Source organism: Neofelis nebulosa, chromosome 2 (genome assembly GCF_028018385.1).
Source record: "Neofelis nebulosa isolate mNeoNeb1 chromosome 2, mNeoNeb1.pri, whole genome shotgun sequence".
Lineage (NCBI taxonomy): Eukaryota > Metazoa > Chordata > Mammalia > Carnivora > Felidae > Neofelis > Neofelis nebulosa.
In genome coordinates, this window is record NC_080783.1 from 107,507,510 (window position 1) to 107,524,742 (window position 17,233).

Sequence of the window (17,233 nt, forward strand, 5' to 3'; positions counted from 1 at the left end):
GACAGAAGTAGCGGGGAGAGGCTCAAGTGAATTGTTGTCAACCTTTGGCTGAGGTCCATTTGCCTTAATGGAAAAGCCAGCTCTTCTGTAAAAGTAGAATTCTGCCTTCATTACCCTAACATGTGGCTTCCTGCGAGGGCAAATGCACCCGACCTAACCTGAATTCAATAACAAGCCTCATGGCAAAGAGGGACTCAAATCCATTTACCCCTAAAGAGACAACCACTTCCTTATGCCAATTGCAAGTTTTCCTTCCAGAGGAAGCAATCTTTGTCAACTTAAAAACACCTATAGCACTTATTATCTGGGCGATTTGGCACTTAAACATATGCTCATTTGTATTGTCATCTTAACTTTTTAAACATCTTACTCTCCCAAGTCATTTTTAGCTCCTCGAGAGCAGGAACTTTTTTTTTTTCTTGCCATTTCCTACACCCTACAGGTGTAGCATGTTACTGGCCACATGCTCTAAGGAGAAAAAAATCAAAAACAAAAACAAAAACAGAAAAAAAATTAAAACATTTTTTAAAAGAAGGATGAAAAGAAGAATATTAAATTAACTTTCTGCCACATCAATATTTTTAAGAACTCTATTTTTAAAGATATGAGTGGCAGCAGAAATCATCCTGCCATCTTTACAACAAACCATGAATATGTGAAACTGAAATAATCCAAAAGTACTGAGACGCACAACAGACTATGGTGACCAATGCAGAATCCTCTCTTGTACACGCCAGGTACTCATATGTCACGGTGAATTTTACCTATTAGCTCTATAAAGACAAAGGAAAAAAAGATGGATGGGTTTTCATTTTAAGGTGTCCTGTCAGTTGGGGCCATTAATTCTGTGTGATCCTTCAGATGTCAATATCTGTCTCCTCTTAGGATATCATCTGTAACGTGGAGATGGTCAAACATAGCTGCTACATGCCTCACAGCAGAATTACAGAATCAAGGAGGCAAACCACCTGTTGAATATTCCAAGGCTAAGATGCCAGGGGATGAATGCTTCTTTCCCTTCCACTCTATTAAAAGGCAGGAAGTGGGAGGGTCCAAGGGAAAATCGAAGGGACATGAACACCGAATCCTGTCCACTTCATTTCTTTTTTAAGATTTCAGATATGCGTTTGTCTTGAGAAGATGTTCCGATTTATCCTTCGAAGATGCAGGCATCTGAGGGTTTCAGTGATCCATTTTTCCTCATTTCCTAGGAGCAATCAATCTGTTCTATCTATGCATCATTTTTAAGCTTCTTCAAAGCAAGGTGTTCTGCAAGTATGAGTTCTATATCAAGCAACATGGGGGTTAAGGGACGATATTCAGCTTCCACTCCAGCATTTGAAAGGTGGATTTGTCAGACTAAAAGGTTGACGAAAGAATTTCAAAAGGTAAATATCAATCTGGCTGAGAACGGTTTTAACAGTGATTAATATTCTACAGCTAATAAAAACGTGTTGGCAAAATGCCCCCAGAAGATGGTATTGTTTACACTATTGTCTAAGAGGAACAGCTGTTTACCCCTGAAATGTTAACAAATCTTAGACAAATGTCTGCTGTTTCAGGCTCAAAGTTGCTCTGAGAACAGGTGTATTTGAGAGAGAGAGAGGAAAGCTACAACTGTAAATAGCACTTTAAATTAGGTGCAATTTATATACTATACGCTAGGATTGCATGTGAACATCTAAATGCAGAGTTCCAATATTTACTAATATCTAGAAGATTGTTCACAGTTTGGGGGCTTCCCGTAACAAATTTCCCTAATTGCCTTTTAATATATATTTCAAGCACATTTTATTGACCCAGATAGATTCAGTTTTAAGTCACTGTAATAGGAAATGAAGCCCACATCTTTCATAATTAAAAGAAAATATTTATTTATGTAAATATTTTTTGGAGAGGTGTAGAAGATGGGATGATGTCGGGGAGCGTTAAACTCTGTGAATAAAAATCTGTACTCTCTGGGTATCATATTCCCATTTTTAAAAAGAGAGGTCTTATGGAGCAAGGGGAAATCTCACCCACTGCTAGTGGGGGAAGACATATGAATTGCTAACATCATTTTACAAAGCAATGAGAGATACCTGCTAAAGCTGAAGATAAGCATTTCATAAGATATGGAAATTCTACTCCTAAGTACATATTTGAGAAAAAGTAAGAGACGGGTATAAGAGTGCATAGTTCACATTGAGAAAAAACAAACAAGCAAACCTGGAAATAGTCTGTAGGTTCATAAGCAGAACAATTAACGACTATGTTGTGGCTTATTTATAAAATGAAATATAATACAGCAGTTAAAATGAAAGAATTAGCACTACATATATCCAAGCAAAGAAATTGGAAAAATATAATGCCGAGTAAATTGCAAGGTGCAAAATGAAACAGTATGATACCATTTATATATTGATTAAAGGCAACCAAAGTGATACCATATATTGTTTAGGGATGTAAATATGTGTGGTAAATGTATAAAAACACAATGTATGAGAATGAGAATAAAAGTGTTTACCTTTAGATATGGTAGGAGATAACTGGGATTAGACAAGAATGCAAAAGCAACTTAAATTATATTTGTACTATTTTATTTCTTCTAAAAACCATCTGTTAAAGAACATACAAGGCTGGATAATGGTGCCTATTATTTTCTACACTCTCCAGTATGATTAAATTATCTACATAGGTGTTTTAGAACCTGAAATACTCAAAGGCCACAGATTGGGTGGCAGCACTTGGGACACTCAGTAGGAGAGGCAAGACCGATCAGCTTGACTTTGGGCACCAGCCCCCTCCTTACTCCTTACCCACCAGGGTAGCTTCTTGGATCACCTCAGCTTTGATGTGTTGTGACTCACCATCTCCTGGAAATGGCCGTCCTTCCACAGGTAAAGCCTGTGCCGGAGAAGTCTTCCGGTTGCCCAAGAATCTAGTAGCTGGCACAGTTATTTTCAATTAGAAGCTCAGAGACAAGAGCATCATTGTAAGTTACACGTGAAAGGACCCCCAGAATTCTCTCCTCTCTATGAAAATGATGGTGTCACAAATCGAATTGTTATTCAACTCCCTTTTAGTATTCCGAAGATGTGAGCAGAGCTCTAACCAAAAACCACAAAGTTAACCTTAGGATTCATGCAGAAGCAGCCTAGATGCTGCTGCAGGAGGGAGGATGGGGAGGGTAGGGGAGACATCAACTTCCTCTGAAGTGACTCTACCCCTAACTTGATTGTAAGCTTCACATAGGAGAAATCGTTATAGTCCCTCATTTTGTTAAGGTTTGGCAGCTCTCTGACAGCTTCCAATAAAAACAAAATAAATTGATTTATGGTAAAGCAGGAGAGTCCCCAGATACAAACCAGAAGCCAAAGACAGAACCAGGGTTTCTAATAAGCATCCAGGAAGAAAAAGAACTACTCTTTACCTCCTCTGAAATTTAAATCCCTCAGCGGGGGTGGGGGGATAGGGTGGGGGGACGGGGCCAGGGTGGGGTGGGGTGGGGTGGGGTGAGGGGGCGGGGTGGGAGGCTCAGATCTCCAATCTTCGGAGTCAACCGGGGCCCCCACCCTGACTCTCCCCATTACCACACATAATTTGTGTCTCCCTCTCTCGGAGACCTAAAGCCCGGAACATCTTACAGTGGTCGCCCCAAGCTCCCTGCCAACAGCATGGAGGGTGTGTGTGTGTGTGTGTGTGTGTGTGTGTGTGTGTGTGTGTGTGTGTATGTGGCCGCCCTGAAAGTGCGAGCTGTGGCATCCCGCGCGGGGGTCGCAGAGCAGGGGGCGCGGACCTGACATTAAGTCGCTACATCAAAAACCCCAACACCGCCCATACCCGTCGGCCTTCCTTAGTAGGAAGCAACCCCGGGGGAAATCCTTCAAAAATTCAAGTCTTCCCTCTCCCCTTAAAATAGAAAAAGAAAGAAAGAAAATAAAGAAAGAAAAGAAAGAAAGAAAGAAAGAAAGAAAGAAAGAAAGAAAGAAAGAAAGAAAGAAAGAAAGAAAGAAAGAAAGAAAGAAAGAAAGAAAGAAAGAGAAAGAAGGAAAAGGAAAAAGAAAAAGAAAAAAGGCATGTCATTAGCTCCTTGCCAAGCTTTCCACGGGAAATTCGCTCTGGCCGCTGCGTTCTGTCTTGCAACTCCCTGCAGAATCCCTAGGGCAGCGGCGTTCTAGGAAAACCTGGGGGAAAGGTCAACGCCTCTGCTCCTCCCGGGCGGGGGCGGGGCGGGAGGGTGCGGAGGGGAGGGGAAGGGAAGGGAGGGGAGGCGAGCGCGAAGAGCGCTCTCGGGAGAGGGGCCCGCGGCCCCCGGGGCAGCCGGAGCGCACGGCCTCCGCGCGGGGCCTGGAGGACCCGCCCAGGCCGCTCTCATAGGAGGGCGCGGGGCGGGCCTGGCCGGGGGCGGTGCCGCGCGCCCCGCTCGCCTATAAGGAGCGGCCGGCCCGGGTGCGGATCCCAGCGCCGGCGGCCGAGGTGCAGCGGCCGTGCGCCCGGCTCGCCGCCTGCTGTTGCAGCGGGGCTCGGCTTTGCGCCTTTAAGGAGGGGGAGCGGAGGGCGAGGCGGGCGAGGCGGGCGAGGCAGGCGCGCACAGCGAGCGGCAGGTGCGGGCCCCGCAGCTCCAGCCGCAGCTCCAAGGCAGACCCCGCTGTGCTTTCGGTGGAGCTTCTGGACACGGGATGGAGTGAAGCAGCGAGTGGCTCTCCTTGGGGGGGCGGGAGGGGGCCAGGCGGCGCGCAGGAGAGAGGACGACAGGAGTGAGAGAGAGAGAGAGAGAGAGAGAGAGAGAGAGAGAGAGAGAGAGAGAGAGAGAGAGAGAGAGAAGGCGCAGCGGCAGCCGCGGCCGGCGCCTGCGAATTTGGGATCCGACTGGGAGGGACCGCTTCCTCGGGGGAAATGGATTCTGTACCACGGCTGACCAGCGTTCTCACTTTGCTGCTCTCCGGCTTGTGGCATGTAGGATTCACGGCGACAAATTGTGAGTACCAGGAGCTGGGAGCGGGTAGGTGAGGTGGGGAACGCGAGCGTGGGAGAAAGACACTCAAGTGTCCACGCGTGTTCAGTTGTGCCTGCCCCGAGCAGAGGGGAAGTGGGGCGGGGGTTGCTGATTGGTGTGGTTCCATCCCTCAAACCATCCCAAAAGTTAGCTCCGATGAGCCGGCCCCGCCGGGTTGCCTGCCCTTCTCCCCGAATCGCAAAGTTCCGGGGAGAAGGGAGGGATCGCCTTCCTTTAGCCTCAAGCCAGCTCCGCGTTCTACGCCTGCCTGGTGTCTAAGCAGAGCTTTTCCTGAGAAGGGCCCCGGGTTCAGATCGTAGGCACCGAGGGCTGTGAGCTCCCCGAGATACAGATGCTCCCGGCCACCGCGCTGGGTGATAGCGGTGACAGTCTCCGAATGCGGCTGCCTGGGATTTGCAGTGTGCCCACTGCCTCACGAGACGCGGCTTTCAGCTCTCCCCCAGGCAGAAAGCTTCAGCTGGGGTATCTCGCAACCGAGAGGCACCGGTTTACTGGGATTGGGAGTTTTGGCCTAAGAGTCGTGGCCCAGTGTAGTCAAACCACAAGATCAATGGCTGCCCCTGTTCCAGAAGGAAGAGCTTTTGATGCACACTCCACCCCCAAAATCTTTGTGCCAAAGAACACATAATGAGTATGCACTAAGTGTACCCTCTGTCGTCCAAGCTCTAACCTCAGCAAGTGCAGGGCATTTAATTTAATAGGCAGGAAGGCTGGACACCTGGGGATCCGCCACCTGCACTGTGTATTTAAAGAACCCAGTTCGTCAAAGTTGAATAAATCGCTGGAGCCATCAGAGGTTCAAGCTCAATTGCTCAGCTGCCTCTCTAGGCAGAGAGAGGGAAGTTTTTCCAGCTTGGGAACTCCTAAATGAGAAAGAACGCAATTAAGCCATCTGTGTTGTTTCCAAAGATGGTTTATCAAGGTTCCTTGAGTTTCTGTGCTTGCTCCCCTCTCTGCTAACCCGGCCAGGAACCTCAGAATTGCTTAAGCACGTTGGGACATAACATCGCTGTTAGAGAAAGATGGGAAGACTACTTAGTACTTGTCAATCCCCCTATATCACTCCTCACCCTCTTAGGTCCAAGAGGACCTTGGGTAAGAGGTACTCAACCCAGTGTTGCATCTCAAGGGAGGACATTTAGACAAATGTTGTTTACTGGAAATGATCCAAAGCAGAGCCAGAGTCTCTATCTGTGATTGGAAGTTTTGGAGACTCAGAATCCATAGTTATAAGGTATATGCCTTATAAAGACTTTATGAAAGTTTGTATTCTAAAGGAGGGCTAAAGAGGTCAGTCTCTCTAAAGGGAGGAAGGAGCCAGAGGGACTTAGTTTAGAAATCATTTCAGAGAATAGAAAGAAAATGGTTAGAATCTGATGTTTCTCTTTTCCCCCTCCTCCCTCTTCCCCCCCCCCCTCCTCCCCCTCTTCCTCCTCTTCCTTCTCCTTTTTCTTCTTTTAAGTGAAATTGTTCCCATGGTGCTTTAGAAAAACATCTAAGTGGTTTAGTTAGAGGAAGTTAGGCATGATGCTGAGTTAGCCTGTCTACCTCCTAAAACACTAGAGGTCAGTATTGTCCTAATGATGCAAAGGTGTAGCCGTGAAATGGCTCTTTTTCCTTTAGCACATTTACTTCTCTGGAAATAGTGAATATTTTGAAGATCCACAAAGGTGGGGTGAGGAATAAGGGCGAAAGAGGTAGAACATACTCTGTAGGAATGTGGTTTGGGCTTCCTTATATAGCACCTTTTCTTAAGAGCAAAGGAAAAAAAAAAATAAGTTGCAGAATGCCATTTTCTGTAAATTAATTGAATTATGGTTAATATGTTGTAATAATGCTCATGAAATCTACATGGCGTGGATTTAAGGCTCGTGCTTACTGATGCAGCAATAAAGCTAATTCTTAACATTGAAAATGGAACTTTGTGATAATGAGCTTTAGTATTTCATCAGGTGACAGTTTGATTTCCCTATTTCCAATCAACATTTCAATTGAGGGCACACTGCTTGCTAAATATTTGGGGGTCGGTGTTCTCAAAGAATGATACATGTTTTTTATCATGCCGAACAAAATGCGTTAATTCAATAGAATGGCAGCAGAAAATTGCCTCTCAAATCAGTGTATCTTGGTGGTCTTCAGAACCTGTGTTGCAGAACCTCTAAGGAAAAAAAACATTAACATTCCACAATTCTCCCAGACTTCAATTGTGCACACACTTTATCCATTAAATACAGGGCTTTGATTTACTATTTATCTACAATCCATTAGGAATTATATGCATATACTGAGGAAGATAAATCTCCTAATAGTCAATTTGTGTAAGTATATAGGTTATTTGGAGAGTTTTTTTCAAGATTTTTTTATATTTTGAAGTAGTATTTTCCCTCATTCATGACAGTAGCCCCCAAAATGGGGTATTTACCCAAGATGCTAAATGGTACCTAAGAATGCCTGTGAACTTTGTTCAAATAAAAACAACTTTTAATTGTTTACATTATTCTAATAATAATGTGTTGATATTACTAGTGTGTGTAGAATGAGTGTGTGTGTGTCTGTGTGTGTGTGTGTGTGCATGTTTAATTTTCTCATAATCTGACCAAAACTTGGGTGTTCATCTGTAAGAGAGAAATGAATGCTTACCCAATTATAGATTTTATAAGTTTCTAATTACACAAAATTAAAATAAAGTCAGGTTAGAAGGCCAGCTACAGAATAGATATTAGGAATCTGTGCGGAGAACATAATTACCAACCAGTAATAAAAACTCTGGAAATTCCCCCATTCCAGATTTTCAGGATATTAAGTAGCTACAACATCTCCTTTGGGTTTACCCTGAGGGAGTTAGTTAATTTCGAATGTAGCTATGATAGACCAGCGTTAAATGAAAAACCATTTTACATATAATATCAACTCCTTTGACACAAGAAGAAACGATGTGACTTGCTGGTGTTCGAGTGAAAGTAGGAGTTTGAAATGCTGACGGGTTCTAGCCCTGGTTATGCCACAGCTAACAGGTCAGACGCCTGTCCGGTTATGCAACTTTCCCTGTACTCAGGCTTGGGTATAAAACAGCTATTGAGATGCGTTTCTTCTCCCAAACAGAACAGCAGCTCAATATTTTACTGAGAAGATTCTTCAAATATTAGGTATGTTGAAAGACTATTATAATAGAACTTGCACTCAGAAGATAAAAGTAATGCATGGGATACTCACAGGGTCACTCTTTGTTCTATTTTTAACAATCGTCAGATGTTATGTGATTATGACAGCCTTAATTTTGACCCAGTAAGTCACTTTGAATGATCCTCAAGCATCTTACCTGCTGGTGCTACATACCAGGTTCAAGGAGATAACAGCCTTGAGAAAGAAATAAACAACTCTTTATTCTCTGATGATGCCATTCATCACAGACAGAACTTCATCTAAAGTATCCTAGGACGTCACTCCTATTCATAAACATCTTCAAGTAAAGAGGTGTGATATACTTTGAGTGATCTGAAGCTTCTGCGCAAACCCAGTCGATAGGTAAAATTATAAATAAACAAAGATCAGGCTGACTTTTTCCAGGAGGAGAGTGTTTGAGGTGTACTTTTATGGCATTTGCAGTCAGCAGAAGTAAAGGAAGCACTACAAGGGTGATTTGGAAGAGTCCTAAAGATTTTCCCAAGGTTGAACAGGCTAGGCTGATCTTTGACAATTCATGTGAACTCTCTTTCCCTTCAACCCTTAGAGCCCCCATCTCCAAACCAGATTCATATTTTCACCATTGGAAAATATACCTGAAAAACTAGAAGAGCAATGTTCACACCAGGGTATTATGAGAAAATTGGTTTCCATTCGAATAACCTCACCCCAGCCCCTATTCTCATTCAAATGAATAACTCTCCTCTAAATTGACGTTTTCTTTCTTTTTCCTTCCAGCTCTTCCCAATTGCCTTTTCTTTCTTTAGTAGGACCCCGTTTTCCTTTTCTACATCATTTTACTTTTCAGTGCCCCTTTGTTACAAAACAAAGCAATGTGATATCGTTTGAAATGTTCCTAAAAGCTTTCACTGGTGATCCAAAGCCCTGTAGCTTCTTTGCCAGAACTCTGCTGAAATATGGCTAGAATATAGGATGCTAATTATCCCTGCCAGTTAGGAAGATGGGGAGAGGGTCCAGTTACCACAAAGATCATAATAGAGTCATCGTTCACTCAATGAGACTTTGTCCTGAAGATTCTGTGTACTCACTTTGAGCCAGTAATAGCATTTTTAATACATTAGGGAAGCTGTCTTCATTCATCAGATCTCTGACACCTTCTGGCAGGTGTCCTTGTAGAGGTTATTGACTTATCCTAATGATCTTGGTGTATTAACTGAAGGAGTTGTATCGAATGATTATTAAGGTCCTATCTAGTCCTAATGTATTTTTGTCTTTAACTCCTGATGTTGCCTACTGGTCATTCCATTTGGATGCTTCTGTGATGGCCATGCTGAAAATTGTTAAGCAATTATATTTAGAATAACAACATAATAGGTTTTAATTCCTACTAACTACGGTGTACTTCGTATCTCTCACTTCATATGCTGTGTCCACATAATTTGGCAAGGTAGCACAGCTAGGTAGACTTTATTAAATCCAGTTTACAGATGAGTGAATCTAAGGTTAATAGAAGTTAATAATTTTCCCAGGATCATAAAACTAAGCAATGAAAAAAAAAATCAGAATTTGGACCTGTGTCTATCTCCAAAGATCAGACTCTGCAAGCTATGAAATTAATTCCCGTGCATTCAGTTGGGGGCTGTATGTGAGTTGGCAAGTTGCCTTGGGATCCCTGTGGTTAGGTTAGTCTCCATAGCTCTATCCATAGTAAAGGGCAGGGAGGGAGCAGTTTCCACCACAGCCAACTCCTGAGTTATACACTACAAAAAAAAGAAAAGAAAGAAAGAAAGAAAATTGGAATCTAGATTTGATGCTAGATCCCAAACATCACAATGGTCAAATATAAGAGGTCTTATAGCTGGATGAGCACCAGATGCTTTAGTTTTCTTTTAAAGTTTCAATAAAAAACTGGATGGAGGAACAGCATAGCCTTGATGAAGACTTGTAAGCACACACACACATACACACACACACACACACACACACACACACACGCTTTCCCTCTACTGGGTCAAGTGCCCCTGTGTATGACTTCTCATATTTCCACAACACTTCTGTTAATCCTTGTCTCTCCACATAGGTGCACGGTTCCCCAATTATCGTATTTCATTTGAATGTCTATATTCAGTACCTAAAACATTGGCCGAAGGAATGGATGAGAGAATCAGTGAATGGTTTCCAACTAAGAATTTGAACAAAAATTCTTCTATGGTCCTGTTGCTAGAGTCTTTTAAAATGTATTTGGCTTGTTTTTTTTTTTTTTAACTGGCAAGTATTACTTATTATTATTTTGGAAATGGTAAGAAGACCTGACCTCCGTACCGAGTTTGAGCTAATTTTATTAACTTGCTTTTGCAATTTTAATGAACATTTCCTATATAAGCTGGAAACATACAAATATATAGCCATAAAAATCTTTCTTCATAGCCCAGGGTTCAGTATAAAAAGGAAAAGTTTGAATGCTATATAACAGGATTTTAGTAGTAAGTTACTGGAAGGATTTTATCTTATTGCATACTGACCACATGACCCCCAGAATATTGTCCTGAGCCTCCAATGTCACCCCTCTAAGCTGTGCTTGGAAGAAGCTTGAAGTGTTAATAGTTCATATAGGTCACTCATTTGAAAAACTTATTGAAGAAATGTGTTCCAACTGAAGGCTCTCTTTCCTAAACTCAGGTTTTTCTAGAAACCAGAGAAAGTAAGATGAATAAGAAAATATAGTCTATGATCTCAAGGAACTTTGCACACGGGCAGCCAGAAAAATAAATCTTTAATCACGTCAAAGTGATAAGTGCTAGAGCAAAGATAAGCATAACGTGTAATGTGAGAGACGAAATGCACATCTCGAATTGACTGGGGCATCAAGGCAGGCTCTTGGAGGAAAGAGACTTAGAAGTTAAGACTTCAACAGAGTCAGATTTCACTCACTGGAGAAATGGGGTGGGGGGTTGGGGAGGTTATCACAAGCTGTTTGTATGAAGGCTTAAGAGTAAGGTTTATTTTTGGTGACTAATCGTGGGAGCAGGCTCTAGGCAAATGGACAGAAAAATTGAGAAATCGGTAAGCAGGGAGGGGAGCTCATCTTTGCCATTGAAGCTGTGAAGCTTCATTGAAGGATTTTATATATGTAATTCGATAATACAGAATCAGGTATTTTTTTTTTTTTTAATCACTGTATGAAGCGTAGACTGGACTGGGCCAATACTAGCGGCAAGAAAACTAGGTAAGAGATGATCACGGTAACTCAGGTGATAATAAATATGAGCCCAAAGAAGGAATTTTCAGAATCTGTAGAGGTCACAAAGAACCAGAAAGCAAGCAATGGCCAAGCCCATTGAAAACATAGGGATATATGAACTAGTAAACTCGCAGAAGGCACAGATTTGTGGTTAAAATGTATTCTATAACTGCTTCCATTGTTTTTGACAAATGAGAGCTATAGATGCTAGAAAAGGTGCTCTGTTCTCTGAAATGAAGTTCTTCTCTGGGAATACCAAACGACCATATTCTCAGAGCAGTATATTTCATATTTGCATGACACTCTATAGCACATGCTGTCTGTATCCATCATTCTGATGCATCTTGTAGTCTGTAAATTACGCTGGATTTTGCCAGCAGAGTGAGAACTAGTCATTAAGGAATGTGTAATTAAACCTCAGTGTTTCTGTTCTTGATCCCCTTCTGGTAGGGGAGGGGGTAAACCAGAGATCATGGCTATGATCAGTGGCCGCTCTTTGGAAAGAGAAACAAAGGGAACTTGGGTGTACCACCTTGATTTGCTATCATTGGTAATTGATTTGCTGGCATAAATTCCATGTCTCTACATTTCTAATTGCTTTTGTGCATATTCTTGGGGGTTGATTAATGCCATCTGTTCACTGGATCAGCTGAATTGATTGAGTTTTAAAGGATGACAACAGTAATGTTGAAGAGAGGGAAAAAAACTAAAGGGAAATGCCAAAACACACTCATGATGTATATTATTTTTAACTATCCACCTTTGGAAGCAGAAATATCCCTTTGAAGATGGTCCAAGGCAAATAGCAGTCTAAAGGAATTTGCCTAACAGACAGATGCTGGTAGGTGTTTGTCTAGGCCACTGTTTGCTGAATATACATGTTCACTTCTCTCCCCCTCCACCCCCTTGCCCCTTCCCTCTCTCCCTCCCTCTCACTTTCCCTTCCTCTGTTTCCCACTCCTCTCTGTCATGTGGCCATGCATTTTTGATATTACGATTGGCTCTTCCCTGAGCTCATGATTGTGTTAAGATGTGAGAAGGGGGGGAGAAAAAAAAGTCTGTTATATTCTAGCATTTCCTTGTTATAAACTACGTGGGCACAGTCACCAAATGTGAAGCCTCCCATTAAGGCCTATTCTAAGGTCAGGCCTGACAGGGATCTGCCTCCCACAGGGCATTTGGGAAAGCCCACTTGATTCCAACACCCCCTACCCATCTGTCCCCAGACAGTTCTTCCGCCAACTCCATCAGTGCCCTGAATCTGTAAATACAGGAGAAAGCCTTTCAATGCACGGAAATAATCCTTAAGACACAAAGCCCCGCTGGAGAGAAAATATAGGGATGTATATCTATGCTGATCTATACTTCATGGGGAAGAACAGACTTTTTCCTGAAGAAAAGTTAATAGAAGAGATGGTGCTGGATATCTGAAGAAGAGAATGTTCTGAGTGGGGGAGGGGCAAGGTATGGGAATGTTCAAGGTGTCTAAGAGAAGTGTTACCAACGTCCTGGTTTTGCCCAGGACCTGTGATATTCCAAGCAGGTAGGCAATGGGGCAGCAGTGAGGGAGATTGGGAGGGGTGTATGTCATAGAGTTCTGGGTTGATTTAATTCTCACTCAGCGAACATTTCCTATGGATACTAACATGGACCTTGTAGAGTTAGTACGAGGATAACGTGAATTACTCTATACAAAATGCACATGATGTGGGAATTGATAGTTAAGCCTGTTATTATAATTACGAATGAACCTCAACATGGATTCTCTCAGGATCAGTTATAATACAAATCAGGGCGAAGATGTTTCCATTCTCAGGCAAAGGCAGAAGGGCTCACACTCCCTTCATCAGGGTGAGCAGACAGCTGAGGGATTGGTAAGGCAAATAAAAACTTGTTCTCATGTTAACTCCAATGTCAAGGGGACTGTGGGGAGAATCTGTCTCCACCTGACAGAAACATGACTGTTGGGATTCCTCACGTGTTTCCCGAGCTCCTTCAGGGTATGACCACAGCTTCAGGGCCATGGCCAGTGAACCTGCTCGCTGAAAAGCTCACAAAGAGAGCCTCATGGGAGAGTGGAACAGGGATATCCATCTAGAAAAAATGAGCACATCCCTTCCAGAAAAGTGAGCAGAACTTTACAGATAATATCAGCATTATGGGGGGAAGTGACCTTGATCAGACCTTGAGAAAAACTGGTAAACCTGGGCAGGAGTCATGTGAAGTATCCCCAGTGTCCAAAGCCCTCTGTTTATAGGAGGGTCGGGCAGGAGGTCAGGAGAAGCTTCCTCCCGTGCGCTGCTGAAACCTGTATGGGGTAGATAATAGCAGATATGCTCTTGTTAACATTAAGTTATAAAGTCAGGTGCTGGTACAATGATTGGTGAATCATAAATGCTTCTTCCATTTTCAAGTGAATTATTCACTCATTCATTCATTCATTCATTCATTCAAAAAATATTTATGAAACATCTGCTGTGCATTCATTTCTGTGTGCATTCCTAAAGCCTTTGGTTCACTGACTGTCTGTGGATGGGGGGTTAGGATTGCTGTCCATGTAGTGCCAGAAACAACAACAAAACAAAACATAACAGCAAAACATAACAGTGTTTCTTCAAAACAAGGCTGTGGCACCTTGGCCTCCACTCTGTTCTTGATCAGTTTATTAAACAGCCTTTCCTGTTCCTAGATCGTGTCTCTCTGCTTTCTTGTCTTCGGTGTTCCTTCCCCTTGGCCCCAATTCACCTGCTTCTTAATGCTCCTTCCTTTTTGTCTCCCCTTGTCCCATCCCTCCCTTCCTTACGTTCTTCTACTCTTCTCTTCTTCCTTTCTCTGCTCCATCTCTATTGCTACCTTTTTTCATCCTGCCTTGTCTCAATCAACATTTAATAAATGGCTCGTTATTGTGTTTTGTGGCCAATGCTAACACTTTTCAAACTTTTCCACTGAAGTGCCACTCACCGGAAAAAAAAGAAAGAAAGAGAGAGAGAGAGAGAGAGAGAGAGAGAGAGAGAGAGAGAGAGAGAGAAAGAAAGAAAGAAAGAAAGAAAGAAAGAAAGAAAGAAAGAAAGAAAGAAAGAAAGAAAGAGCCTGAAAACCCAGGGGATCCTTGATTCTGCCCCAAGTAGCCACTGAAGCATGTAATTTCTTGAATTTTTGTCTTAAGCTCTCAGACATTTGCATTCTGTTCTGCATTATAGCCATGTTTATACTATGATGAAAAAAATATTTTCCCAAGATCGCCAATTAAAAATGGATGAGCAAAGTTGATTCACTTAACCCATGGCAGAGGGCCACATATGCCCAGAGGCACAGGCCTGAGCTTTCTGGCTCTTTCTTTCTCCCTACGTGTGCCTTCCAGAGCTCCTGTGTGACGAACAACTTCTCCTTGTCTCCTGTCATTTGGAGCAAAAGCAACTTCATTTGCCATCAACTGCGACTGGTCTGTGAAATACACATTATGCTTAATCAATAATGGGAGGTGAGAAGGGCTTATCCATTCACAGGAGGAAAAGAAAGCCACAAGCCTGCTAAGTGAACGGAAATGGAGCTGTTTGGAGGGGCTGTGGGCAAGAAGTCTGTTGAGTCTCTTCCAGGTCCGCCCTGCACCCCTGCTGCAGTAACCTGGAGATGTGCAAGCACATGCGTGAGGTTTTACCCTTGAGTGAATGAGCTCTGCCAGGTTACAGGATTGGGGTCAGCAGGGCAGATTCTTTCTGATTGGAGACAGGCTGAGCTCACCAGGATATGAAAAGAGAGATTAATGCCTCTCATTCTACAACAATCAGGAACCTTTTGACACAATCAAAAGAAATGAAACCAGCAGATTGGAATGTTGGAACACTGGAGATTAGAGATAAAGTTAAGTCACATGTTCCGGAACACGTGTTCGGAAACCTCATCCAGTGCTCGGGGTGGTACCTGATGAGGTCTCCTTCTGTTTCTCCCCACAGTCCTATGGGACAGTCATTGTCTGCTCCATCGTAGGGTGAGGACGTGCTGGCTCGGATGGTCAGATTATTTACCCAAGATCCAATAGCTAAGAGGTGGTCACACTGGGATTATAGTGCACATTTCCCCAACTGCAAAGTCTGTACTTGTTTTCACTCTACTTGCTGTTTTCTCGAACCCAATGCCAAGGCTGAGCCGTTCTTGAACTCGAGTTGATGTTCAGCCTTGCAGAGCCAGCCTTCTCTCTGACCCAGGGTGAGAAAACCCTTGTCAGTCTAGACCTACAGACTCCTCCCAGTGTCCAGGTTTACCTTTTCCTAACCTTACAGGCAATCCCTTCCCTACATCTAAAAGTCCTCGTGGCAAGCACCTCCTGTGCCTCTAACCGTTTGTAAAAGTTGATTGCGTTACTCATTAAAGCTTATGCCATCAACTGTCCACGGCCAGGTTCCGTGCTGTCACTACCAGCCCCATGGATTCCATGATCAGTGCCCACTGTTAGTGTCTGTTCAGTTTCAGCCTCCTTTGAGAACTTCCTCAGTGAGTGCAGTATTTCTTTTTCATCTACATCATACTGCACTGCTCCTGGGATTTGTTAGATGGATTTTCTGGGGGTTTTATTATTGTTGGTTTGTTTCTGTTGTTTAAGTTTGTGCTAATAAGAAAAACTGTATTTGTGATACTCAAGTCACAGGTTCAAATAAGGCAAAAATTGGATGGCCTTCAGATCTGTTCTGCTTCTTTGGGCTCTAGTGTTCATCCCACACACAGCCCAGAAGGTCCTTTCATCCAGTGGGTGTAGCTGGGAGGCTGCATTTAATAAGTACATACCCAGTACCATCATTCTTCGCACAGACTGGGTGCAGTGATGAGCCCCTGCCCTGTTGTCCTTGTAGTGTCTCCTTGATGGACGAGGTCCATGTGTGGACCTCCTTTTATCACAGCCTGCTGGAAAGCCAGGCCAGGCAATTTTCTGCTTTATTTTCCAGCTGTCTGGTGCTTCTCCCTTCCATCTGGGCTGTTGCTTAGCTCTGTTGTGATGTCTGTCTTTGTGTGTCTCCTTTGTCCTCTTTTTCAGCTATTTTCTTGTCTCAGTGGACCTTCTTGCTTGGGTTTAGAGAGGCTAAGTGACTCATTTGATGGCCAGCACTCTCACGGTCTTGCCTCTTCTCCTCTATCAGTGACTGCTTCAGGAAAGGACACTGAGGCTTACATAGACGCCGTGTTCTAGCTCTCAGAAAGAATCAGTGTTTCAAAGAATAAGACCTTAAATATTTAAAAAAATTTTTTTTTCATGTATTTATATTTGAGAGATAGAGTGAGACAAATTGAGAGTAGAGGTGGGGAAGAGAGAGAGGGAGACACAGAATCCGAAGCAGGCTCCAGGCTCCGAGCCGTCAGCCCAGAGCCCGACGCGGGGCTCGAACCCACGAGCCGTTGAGATCGTGACCTGAGCCGAAGTCGGCCGCTTGACTGACTGAGCCACCCGGGCGCCCCAAGGTTATTGACTGTTTTAAATGTTATCTCTGCCCAGGTGCCTATTGTTGATACTCTTTGAAAATCTATTTTTGTCCTGATGCAATTTTATATAAGTCTTAGGACAAGAAAAGCTTATTGGCATTTACAGAATGTAAAAGATAGTAGCTGATCCAGGATGTGTCCTTTTGTTTCCATCTCCTTAGTTAACATACTTCTTCTTATTTTAGAGAAATATTATCTTGTAAAGGCCCTTGAATTATCTACCTCCATCCCAGGTGTTCCCTTTGGACCATCTCAAAAGCAGGGATTTCACGTTAGCGTACAGTGACCAGCAAAATAACTACTTGATAGATTGAATTAAAGCATAGACAGCTTCCGTGAAACCCAAGTGCAGACAGCACCTGGATGAGGGACAGTAT

The 17,233-nt window shown here is 43.3% G+C and overlaps 1 protein-coding gene and 1 long non-coding RNA gene across 4 annotated transcripts in view; one reads left to right on the plus strand and one right to left on the minus strand.

Moving 5' to 3' along the window:
- Nucleotides 1-3,418, minus strand: part of LOC131493107 (uncharacterized) — a 40,819-nt gene extending 37,401 nt beyond the window's left edge. Inside the window, exon 1 of the long non-coding RNA XR_009252466.1 lies at nt 2,850-3,418. This is a non-coding gene — a long non-coding RNA (uncharacterized LOC131493107). The remainder of the gene's footprint in view (nt 1-2,849) is intronic.
- A 1,323-nt stretch (nt 3,419-4,741) lies between these two features.
- Nucleotides 4,742-17,233, plus strand: part of CNTNAP5 (contactin associated protein family member 5) — an 810,836-nt gene continuing 798,344 nt past the window's right edge. For all 3 annotated transcript variants that reach the window (XM_058715579.1, XM_058715580.1, XM_058715581.1), the window contains exon 1: nt 4,742-4,960. In XM_058715579.1, the coding sequence (XP_058571562.1) occupies nt 4,879-4,960 (82 nt within the window). In that variant the 5' untranslated portion in view covers nt 4,742-4,878. The remainder of the gene's footprint in view (nt 4,961-17,233) is intronic.